Genomic DNA, 15,385 nt, shown 5'->3' with positions numbered 1-15,385 from the left:
GTCATGCAATGATACCCAAACATAGACGAAATGACTGCTTCTTTAGCATAGGTCTGTGATTTCAACGTTTTGACTCCGAATGATGACGGAAAGAACGAAGAACAGCATAGGGTACAAGAGATTCATACACCACAAACTTGGAGCCATCTGCATAGGTTCTTCAAACACCTTGTGCCATACCACAACACTCTCCTGAGAACACCATAGATGCTCGCGTACAAATATCGGTGTAACCCGTCTATGCGTTTCTCGTCCAGCGGATGGTCTGGTTTCAGTTAGTCATCGCTCGAGCCGAGAGAAAGTGGAGGTTTGTGTTTGATTCGACATCATCGTTCAAGTTGACTAGCAGTGAATGCATGATTCCTTTTTACCTCTGCGAGCTGGTTGTTATAGCATATTTACCCAAGATGGACTCACCAGTACCGGCAACGGATACACCGTCCTATCCACCGACACCGTCCTCCCCCGATCTAGCATCTGAGATCGACCAATTGTCGATCAACCCCTCTCCATCGCCTGCTCCACCCAGTCAAGCCAAGGTCGATGTGGAGGATGCCGAATTGGAAAAATTCAGAAATCAGTGGAGAGAAGAGGTAAAAGCCAAGAAGGGTGAACCCGTACATGACGGTGCGAGAAGGACGGGTATAGCAAAGGGTAAAGAGAGGGAAGTGGAAGTTGGACCTGTAAGGTGGAAGGGCAAACAGAATGATCAACCACCAGCAGCTGAACCTAACCTTCCGAGCGAACGTCCAGGAGGATCTGAGAAAAGCCTTTCACCAGTCAAAGATAAGATCAAACTTCCTTCTCCCATTTCACCCAAGAAATCATTACGTTTCGTTCCAGGCGAAGCGGTAGATCTGGATAAACTAGATTCCTATCTGACCACAACGACTTTCACACCTTTCAAACCTGCATCGGTCAGTCGGCCTACCAGATTCACAGGCTCGATAGCGCCCGAAGGACAGGAAAGGGAGAGTGCGATACAGATATACCAAAGGGCGATTGAGAGTGAACAGAGTGGGAAGTTGAATGAGGCGTTGATGTTGTACAGGAAAGCTTTCAAGCTGGATGGTAAGTTTGCTTACGACTCCGCACAGGATCGAAGAGCTCGCAGATCATAAAGAGGGTACAATCATCTAAGAAGAAAACCCCTCCCTTCACTCCTGAAAATGGTATCTAAATCTTTGCTGTTATGCTGACTTGACCTTTGATAGACGACATTGACAGGACATACGCTAGATCGCTCAAAAACAAGTCTACTATTATCGCGCAAGATCAGAAATCCCAAGAGACAGAATTACCTCCGACGCCATCATCGTCCGATATAATCTCTTCCAAGCCGCCTTCGATTGAGCCCTACTCATTCGCAAGACATATCCAGACGGCGCCAGATTACGAAAAGACGCATCTCCCTGCTCCCGCTTCTACCACCACTTCCCTTCCCGCTCTTTCTCGACCTGCCGAATCCGTATATCCAATATCTCCTCTTACCCGAATGTTCAACAATCTGTCCATCCCATCGAACGAATTGACATTCCAGCCGGATGAAGAAGAATTACCATGTCCCATTACAAAATTACCCAATGAGCTGTTCGAACCTATCTTGATGAACCTTGATGTAACGTCTATAGAAAGATTCGGATCGGCATGTTGGAAATCCCGTTGGTTGACACATGTCTCGCTGGCTTGGAGGGATATAGCTGAGAGGATATACAAACCTCCGGCGATGTTACCACCTGCGCCCCAGATTACTGGAGATATGCTGGAACGGATAGGTGAGGATGACGAGAATGAAGGAATGCCACCGCAGAAAATCAACGACGAATCAAGGGTAGAACCTATCCGGGTGAAAGATCTGGTCAAAAGACATAGAAATGAGTGGAGAACGACGGTAGTAGAGGAAGAGAGGGTAAGGATGGATGGATGTTACATCGCCGTCTGTCATTATATGTGAGTACTGAGAACAATCATGGTCAGTCACGATGGTTGAGCTGACTTTCGCGGAATTGTACAGCCGTCCTGGTGCAGGTGAAGAATGGGTAACAGTGAGTTTCTTCACCTTGAATAACAATAAACATTGAGGTGTATCAGTGACTAACTCCGTTCTTCCTCCATTATAGATCACACATATGAGTGCGTTCAGATCCCTTCCATCCTCTTCTCCGCATGATTCGTAGTCATGCTAACATCGATAGCCTCACAGTAACATACCATCGATTCTTGCGGTTCTACCCTGATGGCAATGTGATATCATTCCTCACCACGGATCAGTAAGTATCCTATAGCACTTTTCACATCACTCAAGCTGATACAGGATTTATTGCAATAGTCCATCGGAAATCGTACCATCCCTTCGACCGTCCATCCGAGGTAAAGGTTTACATTTCGGTCGCTGGCGTCTGATCAGATCAGATTCAGATAAGAATTCAAATACAAACGTGAATTCGCAAATGACTAAAGACGGTAGAAAATTTGCTAGGGTGATTATCACCGACTTGCTAGAACCGGGAAACGAAAGTCCGAAATATGAATTTGAGATGGAATTGATATTGAAGTCAACTGGTCGAGGGAGGTGAGTTATCCGTTTGCTTGTACAAGTCGAAGATCCCGAAATTCTGTGTTGTGGAAATCGTGTGCTGATCTGCGTTGGTAACGCCATGTCGATAGATGGAACAAACTGGAGATACTGGAATATCGATCGATAAATCTCATGACTGGTGAAGTACTGGCGCTGGCGCTGAAACATCAGAAACCATTTTACTTCTCAAAGTGAGTGACAGTCTCTGCTAGTGACGAGAAGTTTCAATGGATCATTCTGACCTGCTCGTAATGGATCCTACAGAGTCAGATCGTATAATCCACCGTTTTAGAAAATAGAATTACGTAGTTTTTTCAGTAAGTACAGGGATTGTATATATGGGAGGATATAAGGTATAGAAGGATCATATGTTGCCATGTATATCAATATGGTTTTGTAGTGGTCCCGATGTTAGCCACAGTAGATCTCCATATCAGGATACTATCTAGAAGCAAGTGGGCAAGAGACCTTCTTACGTACAGATTTATGTGCATCTTGCTACCTAGACTAGCGTCAAGACATGACTTCACATCTGCGAAGTGAGGATTCAATAAAAGGGATTACCTAAACCTGTTTGTGCCTTGCGATGGATGATGGTGAATGATGATGTTGTCTTATCGATAACATTTTCTCTGCGCAGCCTGACGCAGGCACGGAATGCATTAAGTCATGACCTTCAAGAGGATTAGTCATTCTGTCATTTTTGCTTATTTTACTCGTATTTCTGAAATAGCTGGTCTGGGTCTAGATCTCATGACTGTGACTAACTTACTGTAGCTCACTCGAGATACGAGTTCAGATGACCCATTATACTTTCACACTCGGTCAGCCGAAGACATAGTCGTCGTATTTCATCTTATCATCTGAATGGGTGAAGAAACGTCATGGACGTCATTATGATTCATGAGAAGTTGTGATCCATGTGATATCTGTGATGATGAAGCTGTGTATCCCTTCTTTCTATCTCCATATATACGGCTCCACCAAGTATGAGAAGTTCTTTGCCTCCCTCTTTTCCAATATCTCAAAGACGAAACGTCAAACATCTAACATATAGCCTTACATTTATACAATACTACAAACACTTGTAATCATTGAATATGGGTGTAAGTACTAATGGTACAAAGCACATCCTGTACGACGCTTTGATGGTATAGTATACTGATGAATGATGATCGTGGCCGGATGATAGCTCATGGATAAAGTCAAAGATGTCATGCCCGGTTCTCAAGTATGTCAATCATCTTCCTCTTCCTTACCTTGTCTTTTCGTTGATGTGATGGATTATTGCAATAGTCCGGCAGCGGAGGTCAACAATCCGAATATTCCAAACCAGGTAACGACGACTACAACAACCCATCATACAACCAAGGAATGATGGGTGATAACTCCCAAAACGAACGGGGAACCTCATTCGAATCATCAAGAGGATCCGATCTAGGTATGGGTTCTCCTAACGATACCTTCACAGGTGCCGGTGGGACTGGAGCTGGAAACACTGGAAGGTTTGCGGAGCAAGGTTCTGGAACTGGAATGGGTATGACTGGATATGGGTTAGTAGTAGAATGTCCATGACTATCATTTGGATGAATTCACTGACGGGACAACACAGAAACACTCGAGATGATGAGTCTGGTGAGAATATGGGAATGGGAATGGGTGGTAGAACCGGTCAATCTGGATATGGTAAGTGATATCACATATCCCTCTTTTTCAATCTCGTGGTTCAAGGGTTGATCATTGAGCTGTGTATAGGAGATGATATGGACCGATCTGGAGGTAGAATGGGAATGGGAATGGGTGGTACTGGCTCGGGAATGGGTGGAGATGATGATAATCTCAATACCATGTCAGGTAGGGGAGAAATGTCTGGTGAGTGATGCCAGACATCCTTCCTGCTACTCTACAAGTAAGCGCTAAGGGTCTCTGCTATATGGCTGGACTGCGTACACGTATGAAACCTTTGATATTTGGGACTGACCAGGTCTATGCCATGTTGTACAGGCGACGATTTTAACACCTCTTCTACTGGAGGTACTCAGAACCTCAGAGGAACCGGAGGTGGCGGCGGTATGGGTATGGGACAAACTCAAGGATACGGTCAAAGCCAATCTGACTACTGAACCAAGGTATACCCATATATCTGACTCTATCAGGCCTTGCTTTAGTAAATTTGTGCTTGCCCGGGTCCCAAGAAGAAAATATCAAACAGAAAAAAAGTCGATCGTCAAATGCTGAAAGAAACGAAACGAAAAGACAAGAAAAGGGAAAAGAAAAAAGAGAAACCCGTATTCTGAAATTTGTCTGGCCATCTTAACATGTATAACAGTGATCGAGAACCAAGTATGCATATCCATTTTCCTACCACTCTACCAAGGCAGGATATTACCTGAAGGTCCGCCAGGTGGTGAAACACTTTTCCCAACTTGATCATCCCGCTTTCCCTCTATTACATCTCTAATGAATATTCCACTTGTCTCCGGTGATTTTGCATTCCATTTCTTCAATTGTTCTTTGTCACCTCCCAGACCAGTCAAGACTGTTCCAGGATTGATGGACCATATCTTGAATTTGTCGTCATTGCGCAACAATCTGATCCAATCTCTCATTATCATATTCAGAGCCAACTTGGACGATTTATAAGATAAATATCCTCCTTCACCTTCTTCTTCTTCTTTGGGCCAACCTGGTCCAGGGGATTTGTTGAGTGAAAAATGGGGATCTTCCGTTCGTGATAGACTAGCTGATCCAGAAGTGAGGAATAGGATTCGTGGATTGGCTGAATTGAATAAAAGCGGTATGAATCTCTGAGTGAGGATATGAGTTCCAGTGACGTTGATATCAAATGTCCGATTAAATATCTCCCTTTGACTCATTCCATTTTTTGGTCCAGTTCCATCGAACGCTGCTCCTACACATTCCAAAGATCTCTTACATATCAGCTCTGGAGATCAATCACCAATATATCAAATACGAGGACCTACCAGCATTGTTCACCAGGACGTCAAGTTTATCTGTCCTACTTTTCACCTCCTCATAACATGCTGATATAGACTCGTCACTTTCCAAATCGACAACAACCGGAATCACCTCTGAGTCAGAGCCGGAGCTTGGTTGGTCGAAATCAATCTGCTCGTAAAGCTTCTTGATTGCATTTTCGGCGTTGGTTTTTGATCTTGAACCAAGGAAGATCGTATATGGGATTTGAGATCGGAGGAGCGCCAGGCAGGTCTCATATCCTATTCCCGTGTTGGCTCCTGTGATGAGGACTTTCGTTTTCAGTTCAGTATTGGGACTGAGAGACATTGTCAGATTGTATATTGGGTAGAGGTAGTATAAAACTTATATAGATGATGTTCGTTGACAATAAGAGTACTTCACGATCACCGCTGTCAGTGCCATCGTCTTATAGAAATCACAGTACTGTACTGAAATGAGGTTTCCTTTCGGTCTCCCGCTCGTCAAACGCGACGCCGAGGTTGAGGTATTTTCCAACAAGATAAGACACACGGATTTTACGTTCGTCTTCCTGATATTCGATGATCTATTTATAGCATGTTAAATCTGACCATCAAGTGCATGTTGTGATGATACATATGTACATACACGGGTATTCGTGCATTGAAAACTATGAAAGTAGTCAAATACCGACTTGCGAGTCCGACATAAAAACCGGTTTTCGCACCGCACAACTCGGATAGAACTACACGATCGTGACTAACACCCTGATACAGATGATATTGTTCGCAACTCCGGGGATATCGACCGATGCATTTTGCCTCACCATGGTACAATACTACCAAAATAATCATCCTCCGTAGCAATCAACTTACCCACATCCCCATCCCTCTCACCTTCAATAACATCCCTAATCAACCTACCCGATACCGCCGGATCGCCCGCTCCAATGGATTTGAGGAATTCTTTACTTCCTCCCAAGTTCGTCGCGACAAGACCTGGGTTGATACCCCATACTTTTACATTATCATTCTTTAGAGTTTTGGACCAATCTCTCATAATCATCATTAACGCCAATTTACTTGATTTGTACGCCCAGAAATCCGGGTTTTCTTTCGGCCACCCTGCAGGAGGAGGATGGTTGAAATATGGATTAGGGTTTTCAGAGATGGTGAGTGATGACATACTTGTTCCGAGGAATAGGAGGCGTGGAGAAGTAGATTTCAATAAGAGAGGGATAAATGCCTCGGTGAAGACTTGAACACCGAATACGTTGGTATTGAATGTTTGGAGGAATAGTTGACGAGTGGACAGGTTCTGTGTTTTGGCTTGACTGTCTAGTAGAACACCTGTGCTCACAACAATATCAGCATATGTCCTAGATTCTTTCAATCAGAGGTGACCGGACAAAGTTGATTGGTAACGAAGGTCAGCGTACACCATACTTACCAGCATTGTTTACCAAAACGTCCAACTTTTCTACTTTCCTGTCCACTTCCTCATAAGCTCTCTTGATACTCTCATCATCCTCCAGGTCTACTACCAACGGTTCCAGCTCAGACTTGGTCTGTGTAGCCTCTTGTCGTAATTGTTCGATAGCTTGTTGTGATTTCTCGATTGACCTTGCACCGACGAAGATCTTGTAAGTGTCATTAAGGGAAAGGAGGAGTTGTAAGGCCGTCTGATAGCCTATACCTGTATTAGCTCCTGTTATGAGGACGATGGTCGGGCTCGACATTGTTCGTAACTGCTCTTGAATTTGGTCAATTCTGTTAGTCGTCCTCTCAATCCCAATCGTTTATATATATACCTACACTCGTCTTCTTGCGAGCTGAGTGGTCGGTCATATATGACTGATGACCAATTCACAATGATCAATATCGGAAGTGGAGGTGAGATGAGTAAGCTTACTTCACCTCGGCGATCTCATCGAGGTGGAGATCACTTGCCCTTGGACAACAAGGTATAGCTGACTGCCCGACGGTCATCGGGATGATGATTTGCCTGTCGTGACATTCGATATTTGTTTGGGCCGAAAAGGTAAGTATCATTGTGTAGGGACTGCTCCACATACAGGCTTGAGTTTTACGTCAAGAAGACCTCTTCACACCTTATGTACATGGATATATACTCGTGAGGTGCACATCACATAGAAAGAATGGGTAACTACGACCATACCATTTCTTGACAACATCGATCGCTCCTGCGTCCTACCTTTCCTGCTCCGGTTAATCCCCTGTGTGATTTAACCGGAACAAGATGTTAGGTTTGCACTGATTTAGCTTAGCTTTGTTGATCGCAAACGAAGACGAAAACGAAAACTGAAGTTGTGATATGGATCATATATACTTTACTAATCATTCATTCAATTATCTCCACTCAGTATCAGCTGATCACCTCGGTTGACTGAGTAGCCACGAGAAGGAGGAGTCAGTCCTTTTCATTGTCTGGAATATCCGTGCTACCTTTCGTTGAATCTCTTCATCTCGCTCCACCTCTGTGCGACGCCATCATCATGTCCGCCATCCAGCAGTTCATACTGAAGTGAGCCCAGCCGTACCTCGGTGCTATTGGTAAGCTGACATATAGTGTAGTCCTGCTAATCAGGAGTTACTGGCCGTGTTGAAAGGTGCAAGAAATGGTTTAGTATACGGAGTGAAGATTCGTATGTCATCTCTATCACATCACATCTACCTCTTCAATGATATAGTGACCACGCTTATGGTGAAATTGTCATGGATAGGGTTCCCACATGCTCTGGTAATGACCTTATTATTCTCTCATAAACCGTGAGTCTGTTCATACTGAGTGTGATCTTCTTCGATATGAGTATTTCGCTGAGCCCGTCTCTTGTCGTTTCTATCAGATGGCCAGCCAAGATCAAAGGTATATTCACAGCTACGAGAACTCATGCCTTGAATCTGTGCAAGTTCGTAACGATATACAAGACTTTATTGTTATTGCAGAAAAAGCTTAATGGGGGTAAAGAAAGAGATTTAGATACGTTCTTTGCGGGTGGGTTGGGCGGTTGGTTAGTATTTGGAGAGAGGACACCAGTGAGTTGAATATCATCCACTTCGCTCAGTCAGACCTGGCCGGGTTCTGTTTGCCAACATGACGACTCGTTTGCTTATTCAACATGATGTATCGTCTCCTGTCCGATCAATCCAATAGATAAACGAGCAGATCGTACTCTACGTAATGTCCCGTGTCCTCTTATCCCTCTTACCCCGACTTTACACCAATTCATCAGTTCATCAACCCTCAACTCCCATTTCACCCTTGAAACACCCCCTCCCGTCGCTCACATCCCCTCAGGCTAATCCCAGACCCATCCCACCCTCTCAATTGCCCTTCGCAATCGTGAGTGCGTTATCATGGGCGGGGGTCATGTACATGTTTAGACATAGAGGGGAGAGAATCCAACCTGGTATGGGCAATAGTATGCGTGAGTGCGATAACACATTTAATGGACACTAAATGGGAAAGTTATAATTGTACACACAAGGCAGAGTCTCAATTACAGAATTGTTTAGTTGACAGCTGAAGCTGATGGTGTATCGATCTATCGCAGGATACCTATACCACGATTCGGAAGCTTGGACCGGTCTCAAGACGCTATTATGGCATAACAAGTAAATCAAATGGTGCCGCCTGTCATAAAAGATAGGAACGATTCGAGGTGGATTTTGTACCAAGATAGGACGCGAATTGGTCGATAATACAATTGTTTTCCGTTGTAGACACTATCTTCAAGATGCATTGCTAAGAGGATGTAAGGAAGTTTCCCTTTGACCGTCAATGTGCGAAAGATTGCAGATCTAGATGAGACCAACAACGTCAACCCAAAGTCAAAATTTTCAATATCATACATGATCTGCATACAAAGTACAATCCAGGCGAAGAAATACCATTCAAATCCATCTATCCACCTACCAAAGGGAAAAAGTCGCATGCCAAAGGGAAGTTACTGAATCTGCTCAGGTGCCCTAGTATCTAATTTACTTTCAGCCGATTCCGTCCAAATCATCATATCTTCCATTGGTAGATTATCCAAAATCTCAATTGTCTAATCGAACAAAAGAAGAAGATGATCAACATCAGTATAATGATAAGATGATATAGTGATATATGACATATGTGATGGGTCGGATTATTGTGAACTTACCTTTTCCAATTCAATCACACCATCTGAAACTCCATTTTCCAACTCGTTTAATTGATTTTGCTTCTCTATTAGTGTTTTGTACTTGTCTGAACAATATTTATGTAGCTGAAAATGACCATATGACCATGATGTCTGGTCAGCGCCAAATCACATATGTGTCGAACAGAAGACACATCATCTTATGTTGACTCACCTCGAGATATTCTTCTCTGAGCTTGGAATATGAGTTGTCGTATATTGGTAATACGGATGATATCGTCAATGAGTTTGGTGTCACGTCGGGTCTGCAGTGGGAAGAAAAGGAAGATTAGCACATCATTACATCGTATCTATCATAGCAGTATTGCACTTCGACACAAGACCACTTCCCAATTTGATGGATGCTACGATATCGCATGATGATGTTGAATGAAACCAACCGAACTCACCTCCAAGCATCTGGTCTACCCAATTTCCCTATATCCGACTCGGGCGGATTAAATCTCCTATAATCTTTAGCTTCTTTATCAACTGCGTCAATAGCTTGCAAGGCGGGTCCGACTTTGTAGTGTTTCATGTGTTCCGCTGCACTTGCCTGTTCAACCCAAGTTCGGCCAACCCATCAGCTCCGACGAATGCACATGCGAATCGGGTTACGCTTGACTCTTGACTCACAAGGATATTCTGTCGCATACTTTGACTGGCAGAGACACAGATATCTTCCATTGGTTTCCCTAGGTCTTTGGTAAGTTGGGGGAAACATCCTTTCAAGTGTTCGGTCCTGCATGTGCGCAAGATGATCTTACGAGTTAGCTTATCCACACTTATATACCTTATCGAACGTGATATAACGAGGAGACAGACTTTCCCAAACTCACGTCCATCTTTGTGCACCAGCCTTAACAGCTCTTTCGAGCGTTTCCATCGTCAGTTGATATCTCCTTCCAAATTGATATTCTTCCTCCTGCTGTACAGATGGTATCCGAGGAGGTGAAGGTAAAGGTTCCATCGTCTTCCTTCTTGATCTCGGTGTTTTGGGGATCGTACTCTGTGAAGAGGGCGTGGTTGGGGGCGGAGCATGAATTGTGGATGGTCCAGCTTGAGCTGAAAATTGTTGTGGGTTGTATGTGGGTGTGGTAGATCTTTCTGAATTTGCCTGTTGTACGGGGATATCAATCTCCATAGGAGCTGACCCAGAATGTATCTGATTTCGATCGACTTGCATTGATATCTGTTTTGCGGGACTTTGTTCCGTATCAATGACCATCTGCTGTTCGACTTTCAGCTCAGCTTGTGAGTCGTCCTCTATCACGATCGTCTTATCTCCCTCTAGCTGTATCTGAGGTACGTCCAACTCCATAGGTCCAGGAGGTATCTCTTCGGGAGGTGGAAAAGGTGCAGGTCGGATAGGTCTTTCATCAACATGTTCGAACCTATTTATCTGATCTTCTTGCTCAGTAGAGCCAGATGAAGGTGATGGAGTACGCATCACGCCTGGATGACGAGGTGCGAAAGCTTTCGAGTCTGAGATGTTTGAAATGGTGGTCTTATCTGCCTCATCGTTTCCCTGGGGCAGATTGGGGGTGTCGACATCCTCTGTTGGTTGGGCGGGAGGAGGAACGGGCGATACGGATGGAAGGGGCTGTGAGCGTGTGGGAGGAGTCCTTTGTAGACCCATGTTGGGACTATATGAACTGGCTTGGATGGGTCATGCGTTATAGGTGTCAAGGATAAGCATAAGCTTGACATGTGGTGAAGGATGAGTATGACTTGATCTTCAATGTCCTTCTTGATCTTTGTTTACTCGAATTGACGCGTTCAAGAGGAAGATGAAGACCACCGTGGGAACACAGACACACCGTTTACGTAAAGTGATATCTGATACCGCAGATATCGTCATTGTGAGAGTGCGCACCCACAAAAGAGTAGAGTAAGTAGAGTACAAAGCAGAGTATTGAGAATACACAGTTGGACGTGTCTTCTCTACACCTTCGATACTTCTTACACAAGCATAGCATCCTAGATACCCATTCACCGCGCTGATACAGCAGTAGCACCACCAAAATACCGCTAGAAGTCCCACTAGCATCAGATCGCTGGTCAACTTTCAGCCAGGTAAGTCACGCGACGCGCATGAACCGCAACCAATTCATGCAGGTTGTAGTACAATGAGCTGAATTCAGAAAAAGTTGGATTGACAGATACCACGACTTTTGGACGCACGCTTTCAACCTAGCCAACACCAACCAATACTCATAGCTTGACAAAATGTGAGTAACTCGTGCTCAACTCTCTCGCCACTGTATTTCATACTTATCATCTGCTTCTAGGCCTGACGATTCATTGACACCGCCCTCTGGCAACTCACGCTCATCGTCTCCTTCTGGTCAACCTCAAGGACGTATCGTATCCGGATCGCTCAAAGACCGAATTGCCAAATTCAACAATCCCTCTGCACCACCACCAGTCCCCAGAAGCCAGTTCCCACATTCTCAACCTTCCGTCCAGCGTGGTGGATTGATTGGAAATCGAATACCGAGTCTGGACCCGAAAAGCGCAGGTATGATCAATTCCGGAGGAGGTGGGCATCCAGTGGGGAATAGGAGGATCTCAGAGAATAGAGGGTTGATCGGAAATAGAATTCCAAGTATGGGGAGCAGTGGACAGATTTACCTACAAAACCAATCGACCGGTTCTTCCAATTCTGGTAGTACCCCTTCTTCAGCTACTGTACCCAAACCATCCACGGCTACTGTTACCGGAGGAGCAAGATCAGCTAGTCCCTCAGGATCAGTTGATTCAAGCGCAGCCACTCTAGAATCATCGAATTCACCTATAACTTCCAGATCATCTTCACCGCCTACTTCCCCAGGTGCTGGTATCCCCCCTTCTCTACTTGCTGCCTCTTTACCTACCTTGGACGACAGTGGTCCGGGTGCGGCTACCCCTTCTTCAACCAGAGCAGAAGCGGGCGATACAGTATCTGAACTATCTTTATCAGTACCATCCACTCCTGTGGCAACTGGTACACCACCCCTCCCAGCACCAGAGTATGACCTTGTCGCCCCCAATCTCAAGTTGGCTACTGCCAATGCAGCGGGTGTAGCGGTCAATCCTATGGTTAGAGGTCTATCTCAACAATCTTCAAATAGCAAATCGTTCGCCCCTTCCGTCTCGTCTTCCCTCGCCACCGCCTCAAGGGGTAGTGAGGAGGAAACCCAGATGATGCAAGATGTCAGCGGAGTATCAACTCCAGTGGGAACTCCCAGAGCAGCAAGACGAGAGCTGGGAGAGGGAAGCGTCGTTGGGGAAGGTAGTGTAGTGGGAGAAGGAAGTGTTTTGGGTGATAACGATGTTGAAGAATTAGGTAATAGATTGGAGAACCTAGAGGTAAAGAAAGACGATAAAGATGACAAAGACGTCACACCTGAACCACCCAAAGAGAAACTACCGGTGGAACAAAGTAGCGATCTTCCGGAAAGTGTCATTGTATCTGACGAAACATCGAGTGCTGCCGATGACGCGAGTAACGTATCTGAAGCTGGAGAACCTATCGACGAGGAATCTATACCAGAGGACCGGACCAAGGAAGAAAACCCCAACCTGGCACCTGATCTGGCTGATCTCAAAGCCGGTAGATTATCACCTGCACCGAAAACGTCGAGCGACAACAAAGCCGATGAGAGATCTCAATCCCAACCTGATTCTTATCACGCCCAGCATAAACCGGATCCCAACCAAGCTCCTGATTTGGATGATCTGAAAGCTGGTAAGCTTGGTGCGGCAGGTGACGAGACCAAAGTCGAGTCTGGACCTGAAGAACAACCTTCTCAAGTTGTCGGGATGTCTGTACCGGCCAATGCGATGGTGGGCGATACGTATACTCAAAATCTGGCTGAACATGATATTGCACCTGATGAAGTGAAAGAACAAGGTGGAGAAGCAGGACAACGTATGGAAGATATCGAAACGGCCGATCAGGTGATTGAACCTGGTGAAGAGGAATCACAAGATATCAGTAATTATACTGGTGGTATCAACGAAAAGGAAGAAACCGTCTTTGTTGGTCCTGGTGAGATGGAAGCTAAAGATGGAGGAGCAAAGAAATACCAACCGCTTGAGACTAATTTTGAAATTCAAGATGATGGAGTTCACAAACATGAAGAAAGAGGTGCTAGCAACGAACAGCATGCTGATCCTTACGCGAATCAAAATAAACCGCCTAAGAACGATGATCCAGATTTGATCAATCCGACTTATAAAGGTGATGATTCCGAATCTGCCAAGAAAGATCCTTATAAACCTGAAGATAAACCTTCAACACTACAGGAAGCTGCTAGACCACTTGATGAAGTGGAAAAGAATGATAAGGCGAAGGAGGTTGGGGATAATGACGGAGCTGCTGAAGAGAAGTCAACTGCAGATGAATCATTAAAGGGGGATATTCGAGAATCGACTACTGAGGATAAACCCACTCAAGATGTCGATCCTGTAGAGGTGACTTCATCAGTAGCGGAAGATATTGGTGAACCCACTCAGCCAACTGGAGTGGAAGTTCCTCCTACTCCAGTCAACGTCCGATCCGAGGAATCGAAGGAGGATGGCCCAAAAGGTGAAGATGAAGCTAAACCACCTTTTGACATTGTAGGCGGATCTCCCACCACTCCAAAACAGGAATCTATCAGTGTAGATGCTCAAGACCTGGCATCCAAAACCGATCAACCACCTGTAACTGCAATCGGTGCTGAAGTGAACAAGGAAGAAGTCGAACCCACATCACCTTCCGAGCCGAAACAGCTGAACTTTGAACCTGCTCCCATATCTCAACCTGCCTCTGCAAGCGTCGAAGAACCATTCTACACGGCTAAAGAAGATACCAGCGCCGAAAAGACTCCTCAAGCTGAGGAAGACACTTCTGCACCTGCATTCCCTGACCCACCCACTGCCGACCCAGATGTCGAAGACCCGATCTCTACACCTGTCGAACTTGATATTCCTGGTGTAAGCGGAGGAACTAGTGGAAGTGGAGTGAGCACGCCTATCGATGGGAATTTCTTAAAATCATTTCCGGATGTACCTGATGAGGATAAACCTAGGGTTGAAGTACACGTTTCTTCGCCTGTTAACACCCCTCAAAAACAATCGTTCCACACTGCTCCTCCTGCTCCTCCTTCTGGCGGTGACGGTGCAAGTGAACAACCCTCAAGGAAAGATTCGGGAGATAGTAATACGAGTGAGAAGGAGATTGAAGTACCAGGTCAATATCCTACTACGCCAATTGCCAAAATACCTGGTAAATCGAAATCTCTGAAAAATCAAAGATTATCCGTAGATCAAGGATCCCCTCTGTCTGGTAACAACAACAAAGAAAAAGAAGATGGTGGTGATGGTGGAGAAGAAGTCGAAGTAGAAGATTTAGAAGCTACACCACAGGCTATCAAACTTTCTTCTTCACTTTCCAAGAGACTTTCTGCGAGACGTTCCCCGAAATCACCATTATTGGATGATGAAGATCCGGGTGATTTCGAAGCTGGAGAGGGATGGGCGGTAGTGACTAAGTGAGTGGATTTCTATGTCTGTCTCGGTGTATATGCTAATCTAGAGGTTTGTTCACCTGTAGAGGTCGTGATTCCTGACTTGATCTGTTGATCATGATATACCGAATGATTGGAGTGGGATTGATGATTGTGTATATCGTGATG

At 45.1% G+C, this 15,385-nt stretch overlaps 7 protein-coding genes across 7 annotated transcripts; 4 read left to right on the top strand and 3 right to left on the bottom strand.

Annotated features, from left to right (window-relative positions):
* Positions 1 to 407: 407 nt before the first annotated feature.
* On the top strand, positions 408 to 2,870 carry V865_001345 (uncharacterized protein; the record flags this gene model as incomplete). The annotated part of the gene is made up of 8 exons (XM_066225164.1): positions 408 to 1,071; positions 1,215 to 1,950; positions 2,015 to 2,045; positions 2,121 to 2,133; positions 2,204 to 2,270; positions 2,330 to 2,572; positions 2,668 to 2,769; positions 2,843 to 2,870. 8 exons carry the CDS (start codon positions 408 to 410, stop codon positions 2,868 to 2,870), a joined length of 1,884 nt encoding a protein of 627 aa, XP_066081261.1.
* Positions 2,871 to 3,678: 808 nt separating this feature from the next.
* On the top strand, positions 3,679 to 4,701 carry V865_001344 (uncharacterized protein; the record flags this gene model as incomplete). The annotated part of the gene is made up of 6 exons (XM_066225163.1): positions 3,679 to 3,684; positions 3,771 to 3,809; positions 3,875 to 4,131; positions 4,191 to 4,264; positions 4,334 to 4,450; positions 4,583 to 4,701. The coding sequence occupies 6 exons, from the start codon at positions 3,679 to 3,681 to the stop codon at positions 4,699 to 4,701; spliced, it is 612 nt and encodes a 203-aa protein (XP_066081260.1).
* A 246-nt stretch (positions 4,702 to 4,947) lies between these two features.
* V865_001343 (uncharacterized protein) lies at positions 4,948 to 5,884 on the bottom strand (the record flags this gene model as incomplete). The annotated part of the gene is made up of 2 exons (XM_066225162.1): positions 4,948 to 5,489; positions 5,563 to 5,884. The coding sequence occupies 2 exons, from the start codon at positions 5,882 to 5,884 to the stop codon at positions 4,948 to 4,950; spliced, it is 864 nt and encodes a 287-aa protein (XP_066081259.1).
* Positions 5,885 to 6,358: 474 nt separating this feature from the next.
* V865_001342 (uncharacterized protein) lies at positions 6,359 to 7,274 on the bottom strand (the record flags this gene model as incomplete). Its single annotated transcript, XM_066225161.1, has 2 exons — positions 6,359 to 6,885; positions 6,986 to 7,274. The coding sequence occupies 2 exons, from the start codon at positions 7,272 to 7,274 to the stop codon at positions 6,359 to 6,361; spliced, it is 816 nt and encodes a 271-aa protein (XP_066081258.1).
* Positions 7,275 to 8,051: 777 nt separating this feature from the next.
* Positions 8,052 to 9,175, top strand: V865_001341 (uncharacterized protein; the record flags this gene model as incomplete). Its single annotated transcript, XM_066225160.1, has 6 exons — positions 8,052 to 8,080; positions 8,131 to 8,201; positions 8,280 to 8,325; positions 8,403 to 8,592; positions 8,711 to 8,984; positions 9,111 to 9,175. 6 exons carry the CDS (start codon positions 8,052 to 8,054, stop codon positions 9,173 to 9,175), a joined length of 675 nt encoding a protein of 224 aa, XP_066081257.1.
* Positions 9,176 to 9,503: 328 nt separating this feature from the next.
* Positions 9,504 to 11,361, bottom strand: V865_001340 (uncharacterized protein; the record flags this gene model as incomplete). The annotated part of the gene is made up of 6 exons (XM_066225159.1): positions 9,504 to 9,605; positions 9,705 to 9,809; positions 9,898 to 9,988; positions 10,133 to 10,278; positions 10,359 to 10,464; positions 10,562 to 11,361. 6 exons carry the CDS (start codon positions 11,359 to 11,361, stop codon positions 9,504 to 9,506), a joined length of 1,350 nt encoding a protein of 449 aa, XP_066081256.1.
* Positions 11,362 to 11,512: 151 nt separating this feature from the next.
* V865_001339 (uncharacterized protein) lies at positions 11,513 to 15,245 on the top strand (the record flags this gene model as incomplete). The annotated part of the gene is made up of 2 exons (XM_066225158.1): positions 11,513 to 11,613; positions 12,014 to 15,245. The coding sequence occupies 2 exons, from the start codon at positions 11,513 to 11,515 to the stop codon at positions 15,243 to 15,245; spliced, it is 3,333 nt and encodes a 1,110-aa protein (XP_066081255.1).
* Positions 15,246 to 15,385: the final 140 nt, after the last annotated feature.

The sequence above is a fragment of the Kwoniella europaea genome, chromosome 1 (assembly GCF_036810445.1).
Source record: "Kwoniella europaea PYCC6329 chromosome 1, complete sequence".
Lineage (NCBI taxonomy): Eukaryota > Fungi > Basidiomycota > Tremellomycetes > Tremellales > Cryptococcaceae > Kwoniella > Kwoniella europaea.
The sequence above is the reverse complement of the archived record's forward strand: the minus strand, read 5'-3'. Positions and strand labels throughout refer to the sequence as shown.